The sequence below is a fragment of the Aphis gossypii genome, chromosome 2 (assembly GCF_020184175.1).
Source record: "Aphis gossypii isolate Hap1 chromosome 2, ASM2018417v2, whole genome shotgun sequence".
Classification (NCBI taxonomy): Eukaryota; Metazoa; Arthropoda; class Insecta; order Hemiptera; family Aphididae; genus Aphis; species Aphis gossypii.
In genome coordinates, this window is record NC_065531.1 from 58,444,171 (window position 1) to 58,457,730 (window position 13,560).

Sequence of the window (13,560 nt, forward strand, 5' to 3'; positions counted from 1 at the left end):
AGTAAAAATGTTTTACGAACACGACAATATATATGAAAACTCTTTATAACAAAACGTATTACAACGAAAAACTCTATATAACACAAAGAATAAAGATTATATTGATGGTTGGTTTGATTTATAACCTATTAATCAATTCATTCTCTACAGTGTATTATTCACTCTGAATAACGAAAAGCAATATTTTATGTTTCATAATATAAATTCAAGGAAAAATATAAAAAAAAATATTGGCAGAGTAAACAAGTTCAAACAAAGATGTCAAACTATTTTAAATAATTGTATAAAATATAATACATAATACATATAATAATATAATACCTATGTGATAATATATCTTAGTAAATAAATAACAGAAATGGGTCAGACCAGCAAAACAATATGTATATACCTAAACTAAGGAGACACTTTTAAAAGGTGTAAGCGATACGATAAAATATAAAGATCATATAAAGTAACATCATATAATAAAATAAGTTATAAATTAATCATGATATTTTTTAATACAATTTAACTTCATTTTAAAACACAGGTAAACGCTACACTTTTTACAGCAATGCAGCATAGTGTGTTTTTTATCTTCTTTCACATTCTCAATATTTGCATTAAGAGAATCTTTTCTTGTATTATACTGATGCATATATCCAAAAGTCTAATACTTTTAAATTACGACCAAAAAATATTTATTTGAGGTAACCAGCCATGACCAACTTGATGTATGTCTTTTTTTCTTTAAATGAAGTGTTAATGCTTTTATAGTAAAAATTAACTCTGCAACTAATTTTACTTATAAATGTCAACCAACTGTTACATACAGCTATATATCAAACGCAAAACATACCATGTATAATGTCCACTTACATTTTTTTTTTTTATAAATAAAACATAAATAAAAGCTAACAGGCCAATAGTGTTTACCACCTTCACACCTATTATTTTATTATAGTATATCACTTTTTCTAATTTTTTAATAAACCAACATAAACTTCGTCAACTTTACACTATAAAAATAGATAATAATATTTGAGAGTATCGTATTATTATATCACTTAACAAAATCTGTATTAGCATCAGAAACTAACTTAGAGCTTACATTAAAACGTTGCTCTTCTTTGCAATTTTTTCCTTTCCTATCAAAAAAATATGAATGAATAACAAATTATTTATTAAGTTAATTTAAAAACATATGGTATGTGCAAATTATTAACTATTATGTTTCTCTATATTAATTTTTATATACTGCATTTTTTTTTTTTTTATTTAAAAAAAATAAATGTCAAACAAAATAAATGCTAATTAATTCCGTTATTTTAGCGTAAAAATGGTGCCTGTGATTTACACTTAATTTAAAATTGAATTTGTATTGACCATATATAAATAATAATATATTATAAAATACGGTCATACGATTTTGGTTTATTTTCATTTTGTGGATTGTATAATTTTCTAGTAGGTATACTTCGAATAATGTAATTCCAGATGTTGCCACCAACCATTTTGTCATTTTAAAGCGATTGATATATGAAAGACTTGTATTCAGTAAAATATATTAAATTGAATTATTTTACATTTCAATAAGTATCGTAAATTAAAACCAAACATAATTTTATTTTAGTGTAACAGAAAAAGTATCAAATAAATAATTATTACTGATTACTTATGGATTCTAAATATCTAAAATATTTTATCTTACCCATTTATACATTATACATACATTTATAAATATTTTAATCCACATTCCCGATCTTAAGCTTTGTTAACGAATATTCAAAAGAATACTTAATTATATAAAATAAATGTGTACATTCGATGTATACTTTGAAAAAAAAATTATTTTCAGTTTACTTATAATTAAATAAGTCTTATTTGTTTTATAATATAGTTTTGAGACCCTTGAATTTAATATCACGTTATTTACTGAGTAAAGCATATACATGAATTAATATTCTAACGAATAGTTTGAATTGTGTAATACTTTTTAATTAGATATATTAACTTACTCGATCAATAATTTACAAAGTTGAAGTTTACGATCATTTAAAAAGTATTCTTACATTATTTCTAAATATTGTATTATTCTAATTTAGAGTCGATATGGCTACCTATATAACTATATTAAAATCTTAAGTAGATATTAAAATCATATTTTTTCTTTTGAAAGTATGACGTATATAAATTAATTTACAAATTTGCAATAGTATTTTTCTATATAAAAATGAAAATATATGATATATGTAAGTATTCAGTTATTTTATTAATTGTTTAACTTTGTACTTTGATTTACGAGAATTTTATTACAAAGGCGATAATTTATACTCGCAATAATTAACGTGTGTTTTAATTATTCTTAAAATTATATTTTATTTTTAAATAAACAGGTCACAACACCATAATATTTTTAAACCTATTATGGAATTCCCTCTAGCGATCCGTAATGTAATGAAAAAATGTTAGAGGAGTACGATTTTTATTATTTTTAGATTCGATCAGTTTAGAAATGACAGTGATCAGATTAAGGGATCAATTATTATATTATAGATTTAAATTAATGTAAAAGTTATTTTATCTATATTAATTAAAAGAGTATAAATTGTTTTATTTTATGTGATATCATCACCTATCACGTTAGTGTCGGATCAAGCGTATTATGTTTGTGGTGTGTGTTTTTGGTTAACAATTGGACTGGGCACGGAGAAGTGTTGTAACTAATATTGATGTTGCATGTGGGTGTGTTTAAAACTATAATATAGTATAACATACTAGTAAAATGTAATTAATACTAAAATGTCAAAGTCTTGTTGTTGGAGTTATTTATATACAGTACATATCTACCTTATGGTTTATTGCACGATAATTACTTTTTCATAGTGCGCAGATAACATGAAACACATATTTTAGAGGGATGACTTTCGCCGTATTTCATACAGTAACTAGTATAATATAGTGCGGGGTATATAATATAACCAATAGCTTTTAGTGCGACAATAAGATTGATAATGTTTTAAGTATAAAATAATTTGTCTTTTTTTATGTAGACCTTTGATTTTAATTTTCTTACAAAATAAGGATAGAGGATATACCTATAGCTACATATACAACAAAAATGTTATAGTTCCTCCAATCAAGCCAATCACAAATAACAGTGATAATATTGGATTTTTGTTTTGGTGATTTATAAAATTAGTTGCATTTTTAACAAAACGGTCTATTTTCTCTATTTTTAATAAAATATTCGAATCAAGAGAGCATTTTTTTTTATAATTTAACTTAATGAGCAAAATCGGTTGTTCCACTTTAAATCGTTACAAATTAGGCATGCATATTATGTGAAGGATCATCCCTTCCAAAAGTGTAAACTGTGAGGAAATTAACCGCTTTCCAAAAATTTAACCCTAGTAATACCTCTCTTAAATCTTGGTATTTTTTAATTAATTAATAAAATATGATCAAAAACGCATTTTAAATTTATGAGAGTTTTCTCCAGAAAAATATAATAATTTAAACAATTAACTGTAGATAAGTGAGTATACATGTTATACTTTATATATTTATTCATTTTTCATTTTTCTTGTAAATTTTTAAGCAGATGAATTTGTGAAAATGTCACTGTGTCTAGATCAAAATTCGAACGAGTAGTTTTTGAATTATAATGACTTAGTATATATATACTAAAGATAATTGGTTAGGACAGGACAGGGTTAATAAGTATGTTATCCTGCTATAATAATATAATAATATTATCTATAACAATAACCTCTCTACGTTGTGACAGTATTGTCGTTTTATAATAAATTCGAATTTGTATCGGTGCAGGTGACCATCAACGATAAGCCGTTGCAAATCGTTCGAGGGGCCTTGTCTGGGGCGAACGTAGCCAACTGCCCTCATCCTTGTGTGGCCAAACCATGCGGCAACGACGTGCAGTGCGTACCGATATTTGACAAGTACAAGTGCGTATGCGACAGACGGTGCAACTCATCCGACGGCGATCAAGTGTCATTCGATGGCACGTCTTTCGTACATTACACCGGTCACGAAGTACAACAAAGGTATTTCATTAAAAATTTTTATTATTGTGACATAATATAACAACAGTATCGCATTTCTCAAGCCGCTAGAGTATACCCACTACCTATACCACTATATCTACCTAAAGGTAACCAATGCCTTGATACGTAAGGTGAGACTGTGAGAGCACATTTTAAGTTATGTGATTTTTTTTTTTTTTTCAATATTGTGGCAATTTACAAAATTATAAAAAAACGCCTAAAAACGTAATTTTTCATATTCTATGTATTCGGTTGTTTTAACAACACGCTAATAGTGGATAATATTTCATACGAATTAATTATTCTAATTAATTTTTAATTAAAATGACTAAAAAACATTTTATAGCAGTACGATAATTACTTCGTTTTCACTGCGGATAAGAGAGACAAAATTACGGGGCCATAAAATAAGTACCTAACCTGGGAACATTCCAAATAGATAATTTGTTTACTTTGCGCAGTTGTATAGGTAACACACTGCAAACACAAATTTACTTCAATAATATCGGCAGCTCCTAAAACTAACAGTAGATTTACCACCACGCCCATATGTGCTATGACAATATGTAAATATGTGCGATGCACCATTTGAGTCTCATCTGCGTACTTGCCAATATTGCTACCTATACGACCACATAATATTATACACTATTTAAGTCATTTAACGTTTAAAATAAAAACATACACACCCAAATCATAATAAATCATATTACCATTGAAATCAATTATTATTGCTTTATAATATTGTTTATTATATAACTTATAATTGTATTTTTATACTCAATGGTGTATAAAATATTATCAATTTTTAAACCTGACAATAATTAGTTAGTCTAATTTTTGTCAATGTTTTCTGTATTAATGTTATACGAATAATATTATTTCAACTAGATTTTTTTGGATGGGTATGTCTAATAACCTCTTAATGGATAACTACACCCGGGTAATAGATATTAAATATTATTATAAAATTTAAATTAAATCATAATTCACTCTTAATGTTATATTTATCAATACTAATACAAAATAAATACACATGTTACTTTGGTAAAATTAATTAAATTTAGTTTATAGTATAGATACACAAATATAATATTTTCAGTTTGAGATGGATCATCTAACCATTAAGTTTTAAAACGTAAATTTAAAAAATGAGCAACCTATGGCACGGTGATAAATTAAGATTGTAATAGTAAAACTATCGTTTTTTATATTTTAGTAATCTCGTTGACTTGAAAGACTAAAAATAAATTTATTATCCGTACAAATAAGACATTAGTTATGCGTTTTTCTAAACATCTGAAAATATTATCTTTTTTAATCAACTTTAAAATACATTTATTATTATTCATGAACATGGGTATATTTTTTTTATTTTATTTTTAGGATCACTAACGGACATTTGGATATTAATATGCGCTTTCGGACTACTGCACTTACCGGACTCATATTATGGACCGGGCGGTCAGACAGGTCGGCTGACTTTTTAGCATTGGGATTACAAGATGGTCGTATTGAAGTGACTTACGATTTAGGGAGTGGTGAAACAGTACTTAGATATAATACCACTGGTTTACCTATAAACGACGGACACTGGCACAGAATGAAGTTTACAAGGTTTGTAGAAATGCTTTTAAATACCTAGATACATGGTTACATGTTATCTAATAAAAATATAAAATAAAATGAATTTATTTTAATCTATAAGTAATAATAAAACAAACTTTCCTCTATATAAACACATAATTATAAATAAAAAATATATACACTATAAATTATAAAATAATTATTTTAAATAGGTATTTTTTATTAGTTGATTTTTTTTTTTGTGGATACATAATTGTTATATTAAATGTTAAATATAATAATATTATAAAATTGATTAACTAAAGTTTTTTTTTTTAATCAAGATAAATTAATGCATAATTTAAATCAAATTAAGTCTACAAAATATCTAATTATTCAGTATAGGTTGTCATTTAAAAATTAATATTATAAATAATGTAATAAAATATAATGCTTTTTATTTTTTAGAGATGAGAGGTTGAGTACATTAACTATAGATAATGGAACGAAAATGATAACAATTTCTACGGGACGACTAAAACAACTCAACACAAATACAGGACTGTATTTAGGTAAGTCTTATTTTATACATTAAAATATACGATAAAATATTTTGTATGTTGAGCCATGATATCGTTACATCGCCAACATATGCAGATTTACATTTTAAGTTGAATTCAAAAACCATACACTTTATCTAATAAAAATTGTCTACACACTATTTTTAATGTACAATCTACACTCTACAGATGTATTCCGAACGTAAAAAACTTTTACTTAGCTTACTAAAAAGTTTGATAGAAACACTTCAAACACTAAATTATGATATTCATACCACCTAAAATCAAAAAATGGCTTATGTTTACAAATAAGATGGAATAAATTAGTTATATTTATAACATTTAATTATTATGATGAGTACTTAATATCTTCTTAGAAGATAATTTATTTTATATTATTCTATAAGAATAATAAATTTTAATTAAAAAAAAATAAAAGTATAAAATTTTTAGTTCTTGGATACAATTAACTAAAAAAACTAAAAAGTGTGTATTTTTGTACTTTAATTTATCTAGAGTACCTATGCGATTTTAGGGTTCAACAACATTTCACACTATTAAATTAATTTAATTTTCTTCAAAGCGAATTACTATTTACTTTTCAGGATACATAATTTATCTATTTAATTAATTAATATACTATACATTATCACTTGTGATGCAGAGACTATAAGATATTTACTACTTACAATATAGGTAACCTGGTAACATATAGGACATAGGTAGATGTCATTTTTCCCTTTTACAATTTTTCATTACTATAATATAACTCTGAATTAATAATAATAATTTTCTTTTACAATTCAAAAATTGTTACTTACAATAAAAGATTGCCTTATAAATGCATTATGTATAACTTCAAACTCCCATTATGTAAAATATAACGAATAAAAAATACTTCAAACTTCAAAGTATACATACGCATGAAATATAATTTAAATTTTTATTAGTGTCAAAAACTCAAAAGTTTTCTCTTTTATCTGTGTGCAATAATTATAATTTAGTGTTAATATTTAAATATATTTCTTCAAACATAAATGCTAGTATTTTTTTATTACACTAAACCAAACATAAAATAAAAACTGTTAACTTAATATTCAAATCAGAAGTTTTGCAAAAATAATTAATAAGTAAGTAATTTCAATTCGTGTTATTGTTTGTTTTTAAACTTTCTTCAAATTCTAATAACTTTTTAGCACTACTTTTTTTTAACGAGTAATTGGTTGCAGGAAAGTAGTTGGGTGGTGTTTTAATGATACTGCACATTTCTTAACAACCCTCTTCGTGCCAAAAACAAAAAAAAATAGTAATTTACACAAAACACATGTAAAACATAATATAATAGTATACTTAAAATGTACAAACTTTTAGTTGGAAAAAATAAAACTAACAAAATTTTCCCTAGTAAAATATTTTCAATAAAATTAAAAAGTAAATGTGCAATACAAATATTGTTTTTTATATAATAAACGCTATATGAATAGGTTTAGACATATATTATTATACTATAATATCGCGTAGAAAATATATTTAACATTCGTTCATATAGTATTTAAAATGTATTATAATTTTCAATAAATAAAACTAGTTATAAAAATATAAAACAACAGTACTTTTACAATACCTATTATGTTATATTATATATGTATTAAAAACGCATTTAAACATTTATGATTTATTCGAATTCGCAGGAGGAACAGAAGACGTGGAGAAGTCTACGGGCAAGAGATACAGAAAAGGATTTGTCGGTTGCATTTCGGACTTTATCCTGAACACGGACTACCAAGTGAAACTTTCTTGGTCCACCGGCAGAGAACGTGTTTGCATATCATAGAGCGTGAGCGTCGTACGCAATTATTTTCTTCCTCCAGCACTCGTGCGCGCGTGTACACACTGAGCTTACGTATATAAACGTGTAAAAATGACGACGAAACATAAACAAAAAAAAAAAACTTAAATGCCTATTACAGTTTTCAACTGGAGTAAAAATATTAACTATAATGTGTTTTCCTAACGTTTGATATCTAGTCTTGTATTGTAGTTAAAGGAAATTCTGTTTTAGATTATCGTCATTATTATTATTATTATTATTAATATTATTATTGTTGTTTGTAATACGAGTTAAATTGAGAAACCACTGTAATGAACTAGCTTTGAAAGTTCGAATGTTCAGTCTTAAAACATAATACTTACTATATAATCATTTTAATAACATAATTATTATGTATAGGCGTCTTTATTATATGTATCGATGTTTTTTTGAAAATACCTATATATATATGTCGTGTAGGCTAAACTTGCCTAACTACCTATCGCCCGCGCGCGAATCGTTTCACATCGTTTAAGTCGATTAACTGCGTATACAGATTATAATTATTGTTATTATCATAATTATGTTTTGAAACAAACACGAACAATATTCGTATTATCATTCGAACGCTCCTTCGCATTTTCTATACACTGATACCTACACTTTAAAGCTTAAAATTGTAAATAATACTGTATATCGAGTACAATATCAGCCAATATTTGGAATTTCTGGACAAAAAAAAAAACGAAATTCTGTAGAACATTTCCGGAAAAATAATTTTGTCTATACGAACAATTATTCAAACGATGTTTAATACATATGTTTTTAACCATACAGCTAGTGATAATATTTATTATTTAATAATTAATATTATTATTATTATTTTTTTTTTTTTTTAATAATTTTGGACGATGAAATTTTTAAAATATTTTTCTACACCGGTGAAACGCCACTAATATATATCTATCAACGACTTTTTAGTAGGTATCCATTTTCCTGTCTTCATACATCATACACAACATCACCGTTGCGTGCGTTGCATATTATTTTTTAGATATTTCGAAAATATAAATTACAAGGTTTTTACGTACATATCTTAAAATTAGAATATAAAAATTGTAGACAATAACCCTTAAAATCATATTGGTGTTTTTTTATATAGAATTGTACAATTATAATTTAAAAATATTTATGATAATTAGTAAAATATTGTATTCAATTTGCTAAGACATCAAACAAAATAATTTTTAAAATAAAAAAACACTGTTTTAATTTTTTAACTGTGTATTAAATAAAATTGGCACTTGTTAACAATAATTATATATATTATTATATACTTTGTACAAAACTAAAAACAAATCAACATGTTAAATGTTAAAAAAAAACAAGTAACTCGTACAATATAATATGAACACAAACGTACTTGTCAATTAAAATGTCCAAAAAAATATTAAATAATTTGTGAATTAGAAATATATGTAGGGAAAAATTCTACGTGTAATTTGAAAATATCACATAATCTATTATTTAGCAAAAAATTAATATTGATAAGAACTTCTTGTGTATCTGATTATCACCGTGTACATTATTTATTTATTAGCGACTGAATAATTGAAATAAACTTTCCACAAAATGTTAAATATTATATATTATGATAATGTATACATTTTATTTCATAGGTACATTTTAGATTATTATAGGTTAGCGAGAACAATATATACATACATAAGAGTTACCTTTACTTTACTCAACTGTGTCTGTGAAACATTTGGGAGTCTATCTACCAAATTACAATTAATTATAAATTATATATAATATTTAAAGCAGCTTAAATTAAAGAGAGTAAGATGTGTATAGTTTGAAAAAAGACAAATTGTTAACAATCTGACACTTACACATTAATGTGTATAACTCTACTGACCTATTAAATAGCCTATACCTACTGAATAGGGAGGTACTGAATGCTGCTGTAATTGGTATTTTCTGTCAAGTTGTTATTAAAATAAATTTTAAAAAAAAAGAAAAAAATACTGCTATATAATGTAGGTACTTAACCTACCTACTTATAGAATTTAATATTTTTAATTCATGGTAAAATCATAATAAATTAGTGAATTTAACAAAGAATAATGATTAATAACAGTACCTATATGGTACTTTTATTTTATAATAAATGTTTAATACGTATTCAGGTATTCTTACATAGTACCTATTAGACAATAATATTTTGACGATAAACCGTCAAATTACAGTGCTTACTGCATTATTCTCGAGAATCAATTTAATAATATTCAACGTATGAACGTGTAAGTAATTAACTAATTATAATATAATATCAGATGTTATATTTATTTATATACTAGTTTGATCAATCCTTTTTAAATTTTGAATTTCCCATCATTACATGTTACTCATTAGGTACTCATATGTATGAGAAAGGACAATAATGTACTTTTATGTTGCAAACAGCATATAATTATACAGATGTGACAGATATTTTATTTTTATTTTAACACTATATAGGAAGTGATTAACTATTTAAAAATTATTAGAAAATTATTTATTCGCCAAAGATGTTATTTGGTCTGAGATCTTCAATAAATAAGCATAATAAAATACCTACTTCTTGACATTTAAGTCAATAACTAAAAATTAGAAATTTGCATTACTTTAAAAATTAAAATACTATCATCAATGTCATTTATAATTACTAATTAGTACCTACCTAGATATTTATACTTCAATATATTATAATATAAACCTGCTGTCAACGCTGCAAATCACTATTTAAATAATGAAGAGTTGGAGTTTTTAAGAAAAGCTCAATAGCCTATAGGCGCAAATAAGGTGGGGCTTGGGAGGGCTAGGTTACACTTATATTAAAATTAAAATTTGAATGTACCTATTAATAATCAAATGTTATTTTTGACTGCTTGCTCCCTATGACGGTAAATGTGTACAATATGGTCAATATATATTTTTTTTTTTTACATTTTAACTATAGAGTTAATTGATTTATGAAATATTGGGAACATAAATATCGTGCGATATTTCAAAAAAAGTGCATCATGACTTTTTCGCACGGTAAAAATGTTGGGCGTTAAAATAACGCCTGTGTGTTTAGTGTTTGGAGATTGAAAACATGGATGAGATCAACAATGCTCCAAGAAAGATTCAGGAGTTTATGGTTAATTAATATTGAAAAGGATATTAATATTGACACGGTATATCAGTATTAAATGACTTTGTCAAATTCAACAGGAGAATAAATTTAATACTGTAGTTACCTATTATCTAGTTAATAATAAATAGAATTTGTGCATTGAGTAATAATTTTATACTAGAAGCTAATTAAAAAAAAAAAAAGTAATATTTTTATTTGATGTGGAAGGAGGGGAATTTTTGTTGAATATATTAAAGGGCTTAAACCCCCGCCAATGTAACTCCCTATTTGCGCCTAGACAATAGGATTTCCGAGAATCTTCGTGTGTCACTTGTATGAGGTAAGAACTTTTATTTTATATATTATCAGAAGCAGAATAAATAAAAAAACATCTTATTTATATACATCAGGGATGGGCAACTCAAAATAACTAGCGGGCCACTTTTAAGTACTTTAAAATCTAGCGATCCGCAGTGCATAGGAGAAAGCAAAAAAAAAAGTCCTTCAAATTTACTAACATTTATTTTTTATCTTTATTTATTTATATTTACTATTATTATTTAATGTGATACTTGAGGATGAGGTTTTTCAATAGACAATTTAGTAAAATCCACTTCTATGTCTGTAGTTGAAAATTATATGAAGTAATTTGAAAATGTAGCGCGGGCCGGATAAAAAAGGTACGCGGGCCGCCAGTTGCCCATCCCTGATATATATATTCAGTACTCACTCATTTTTTTTTCAAGTGTGAGTTTTGTATAGATACCATCTAATACACTACCTATAGTAAGTAAGTAGGTACTTCAAATTCAGTATTTTGATAACATTAATTTACGTAGGTACCTAATGTTATTAAATTATAGTAATAAAGTGTTTAATCTATTGAATATATTACTGATGTGTAAAAAATAAACCTAACATGTTGGTAGGTATTTTATTTTAAATTTAATGAGAGTAATAATTTCATTGGTTCAGGTACCGAGATACATATCCAATATTAGGTACCTAGATACTTAACCAAAATGACAAATATTTAAAACGCCTTAAATTTCTTATTAGTTATTACCTATGAAATAGATAGACTTAACCTATACTAGTTAAAAGAACGATAACATATTTATTAAGAGTAGGTACCTACCTATTTAATATCGGCTGTTTTTAGCCAAGATATATCTTGGTCTTACTTTTTATTCCAAGTATAGTGACTACTTTAATAATGAGATACGTAAGTAAAAATTTTAAAAACATGCTTAAATTTTTAAATCCACAAACACCTTAGTTTTTTTCGCTACGCAAAATATTTGTACCAATATAATAACAATTAACAACATAAATTATTAATTTATATTCAATAAATATATTAACAGTAGGAACAAATACTGCTGTTGAGTATCGGCTATATGCAAGCTATAGATAGGTACTGTTAAATTTATGCATTAATAGGTGCCACTAAGAGGCCCCAAAACTCTATATAATAAGTGATTACTGATTAGGTACATAGGTACCTACTTATTGAAAATTTCAAAAAGACACTCAGAAAATATACCTACACTTTATATATTTATAATTAAATTGTATTCATAATTTAAATTTTTTTAACTTTTTTTATTGATTTCCAATAACTTTTTATATTTTACATTATTCTACTAAGAAGATGTTGACAATTTTGAACCATATTATGTCAACATCATAATTATTAATTCATTACAATAATCTTACTATTATATATTTTTGTATTTTTCTTGAAAATACTATAAAATGAGATACCATTATTTTAATGAATTGATATAATTTTAATGTAATAGATGTTTTTTAATTCATACAAAAATATTCAAATTTGATAGATAGGTATCTTTACTATCTACTTACACTAGGATACTTTTTACACAATTTAAAAAAATAATAATTTTCTTGATAATCTCCCATCTCTTATTGCCAACAATAAGTTTTCTATAATATAATAGTTTCAACAGTCTACGGGCAACAAAATTAATTTATACTGAAGAGAAATTTGTTAAATAAAATTTAATAAATTTAATTCTAATTTGATTATGGTACTTTAAACCATTTATTCAAACAAAAAAATTTAGTTAATAAGTTTTTTATACAAAAATTTCACTGTAAATAGTAATATAGCATCTTATATTGTAAAATTGACATAACAAATAAATAATATAGTAATAATCGAGGTTACAATGTAACATTCATATTTAGTATTTTAATTCACTATTAATAATAGCCAATATAAAGAAAATAATGATTAAATATATAAACTCAAAATAAAAATAATATATTCAATATCATAAGATTTAAAAAAAACATATTTAATAAATATTATACAATAATCAACAATCAAATGAATATTGATAATAAACTTTTCTAGTTGAATAATACTAGATAGTTCTTTGGAAT

General features: G+C 24.9%; 1 protein-coding gene across 1 annotated transcript in view; it reads left to right on the forward strand.

The window, feature by feature from the left end:
* Positions 1–9,630, forward strand: part of LOC114125080 (pikachurin-like) — a 66,131-nt gene extending 56,501 nt beyond the window's left edge. The window contains exons 11-14 of the mRNA XM_027988573.2: positions 3,814–4,049; positions 5,436–5,666; positions 6,084–6,187; positions 7,867–9,630. Of these exons, the coding sequence (XP_027844374.1) occupies positions 3,814–4,049; positions 5,436–5,666; positions 6,084–6,187; positions 7,867–8,009 (714 nt within the window). The 3' untranslated portion in view covers positions 8,010–9,630. The remainder of the gene's footprint in view (positions 1–3,813; positions 4,050–5,435; positions 5,667–6,083; positions 6,188–7,866) is intronic.
* Positions 9,631–13,560: the final 3,930 nt, after the last annotated feature.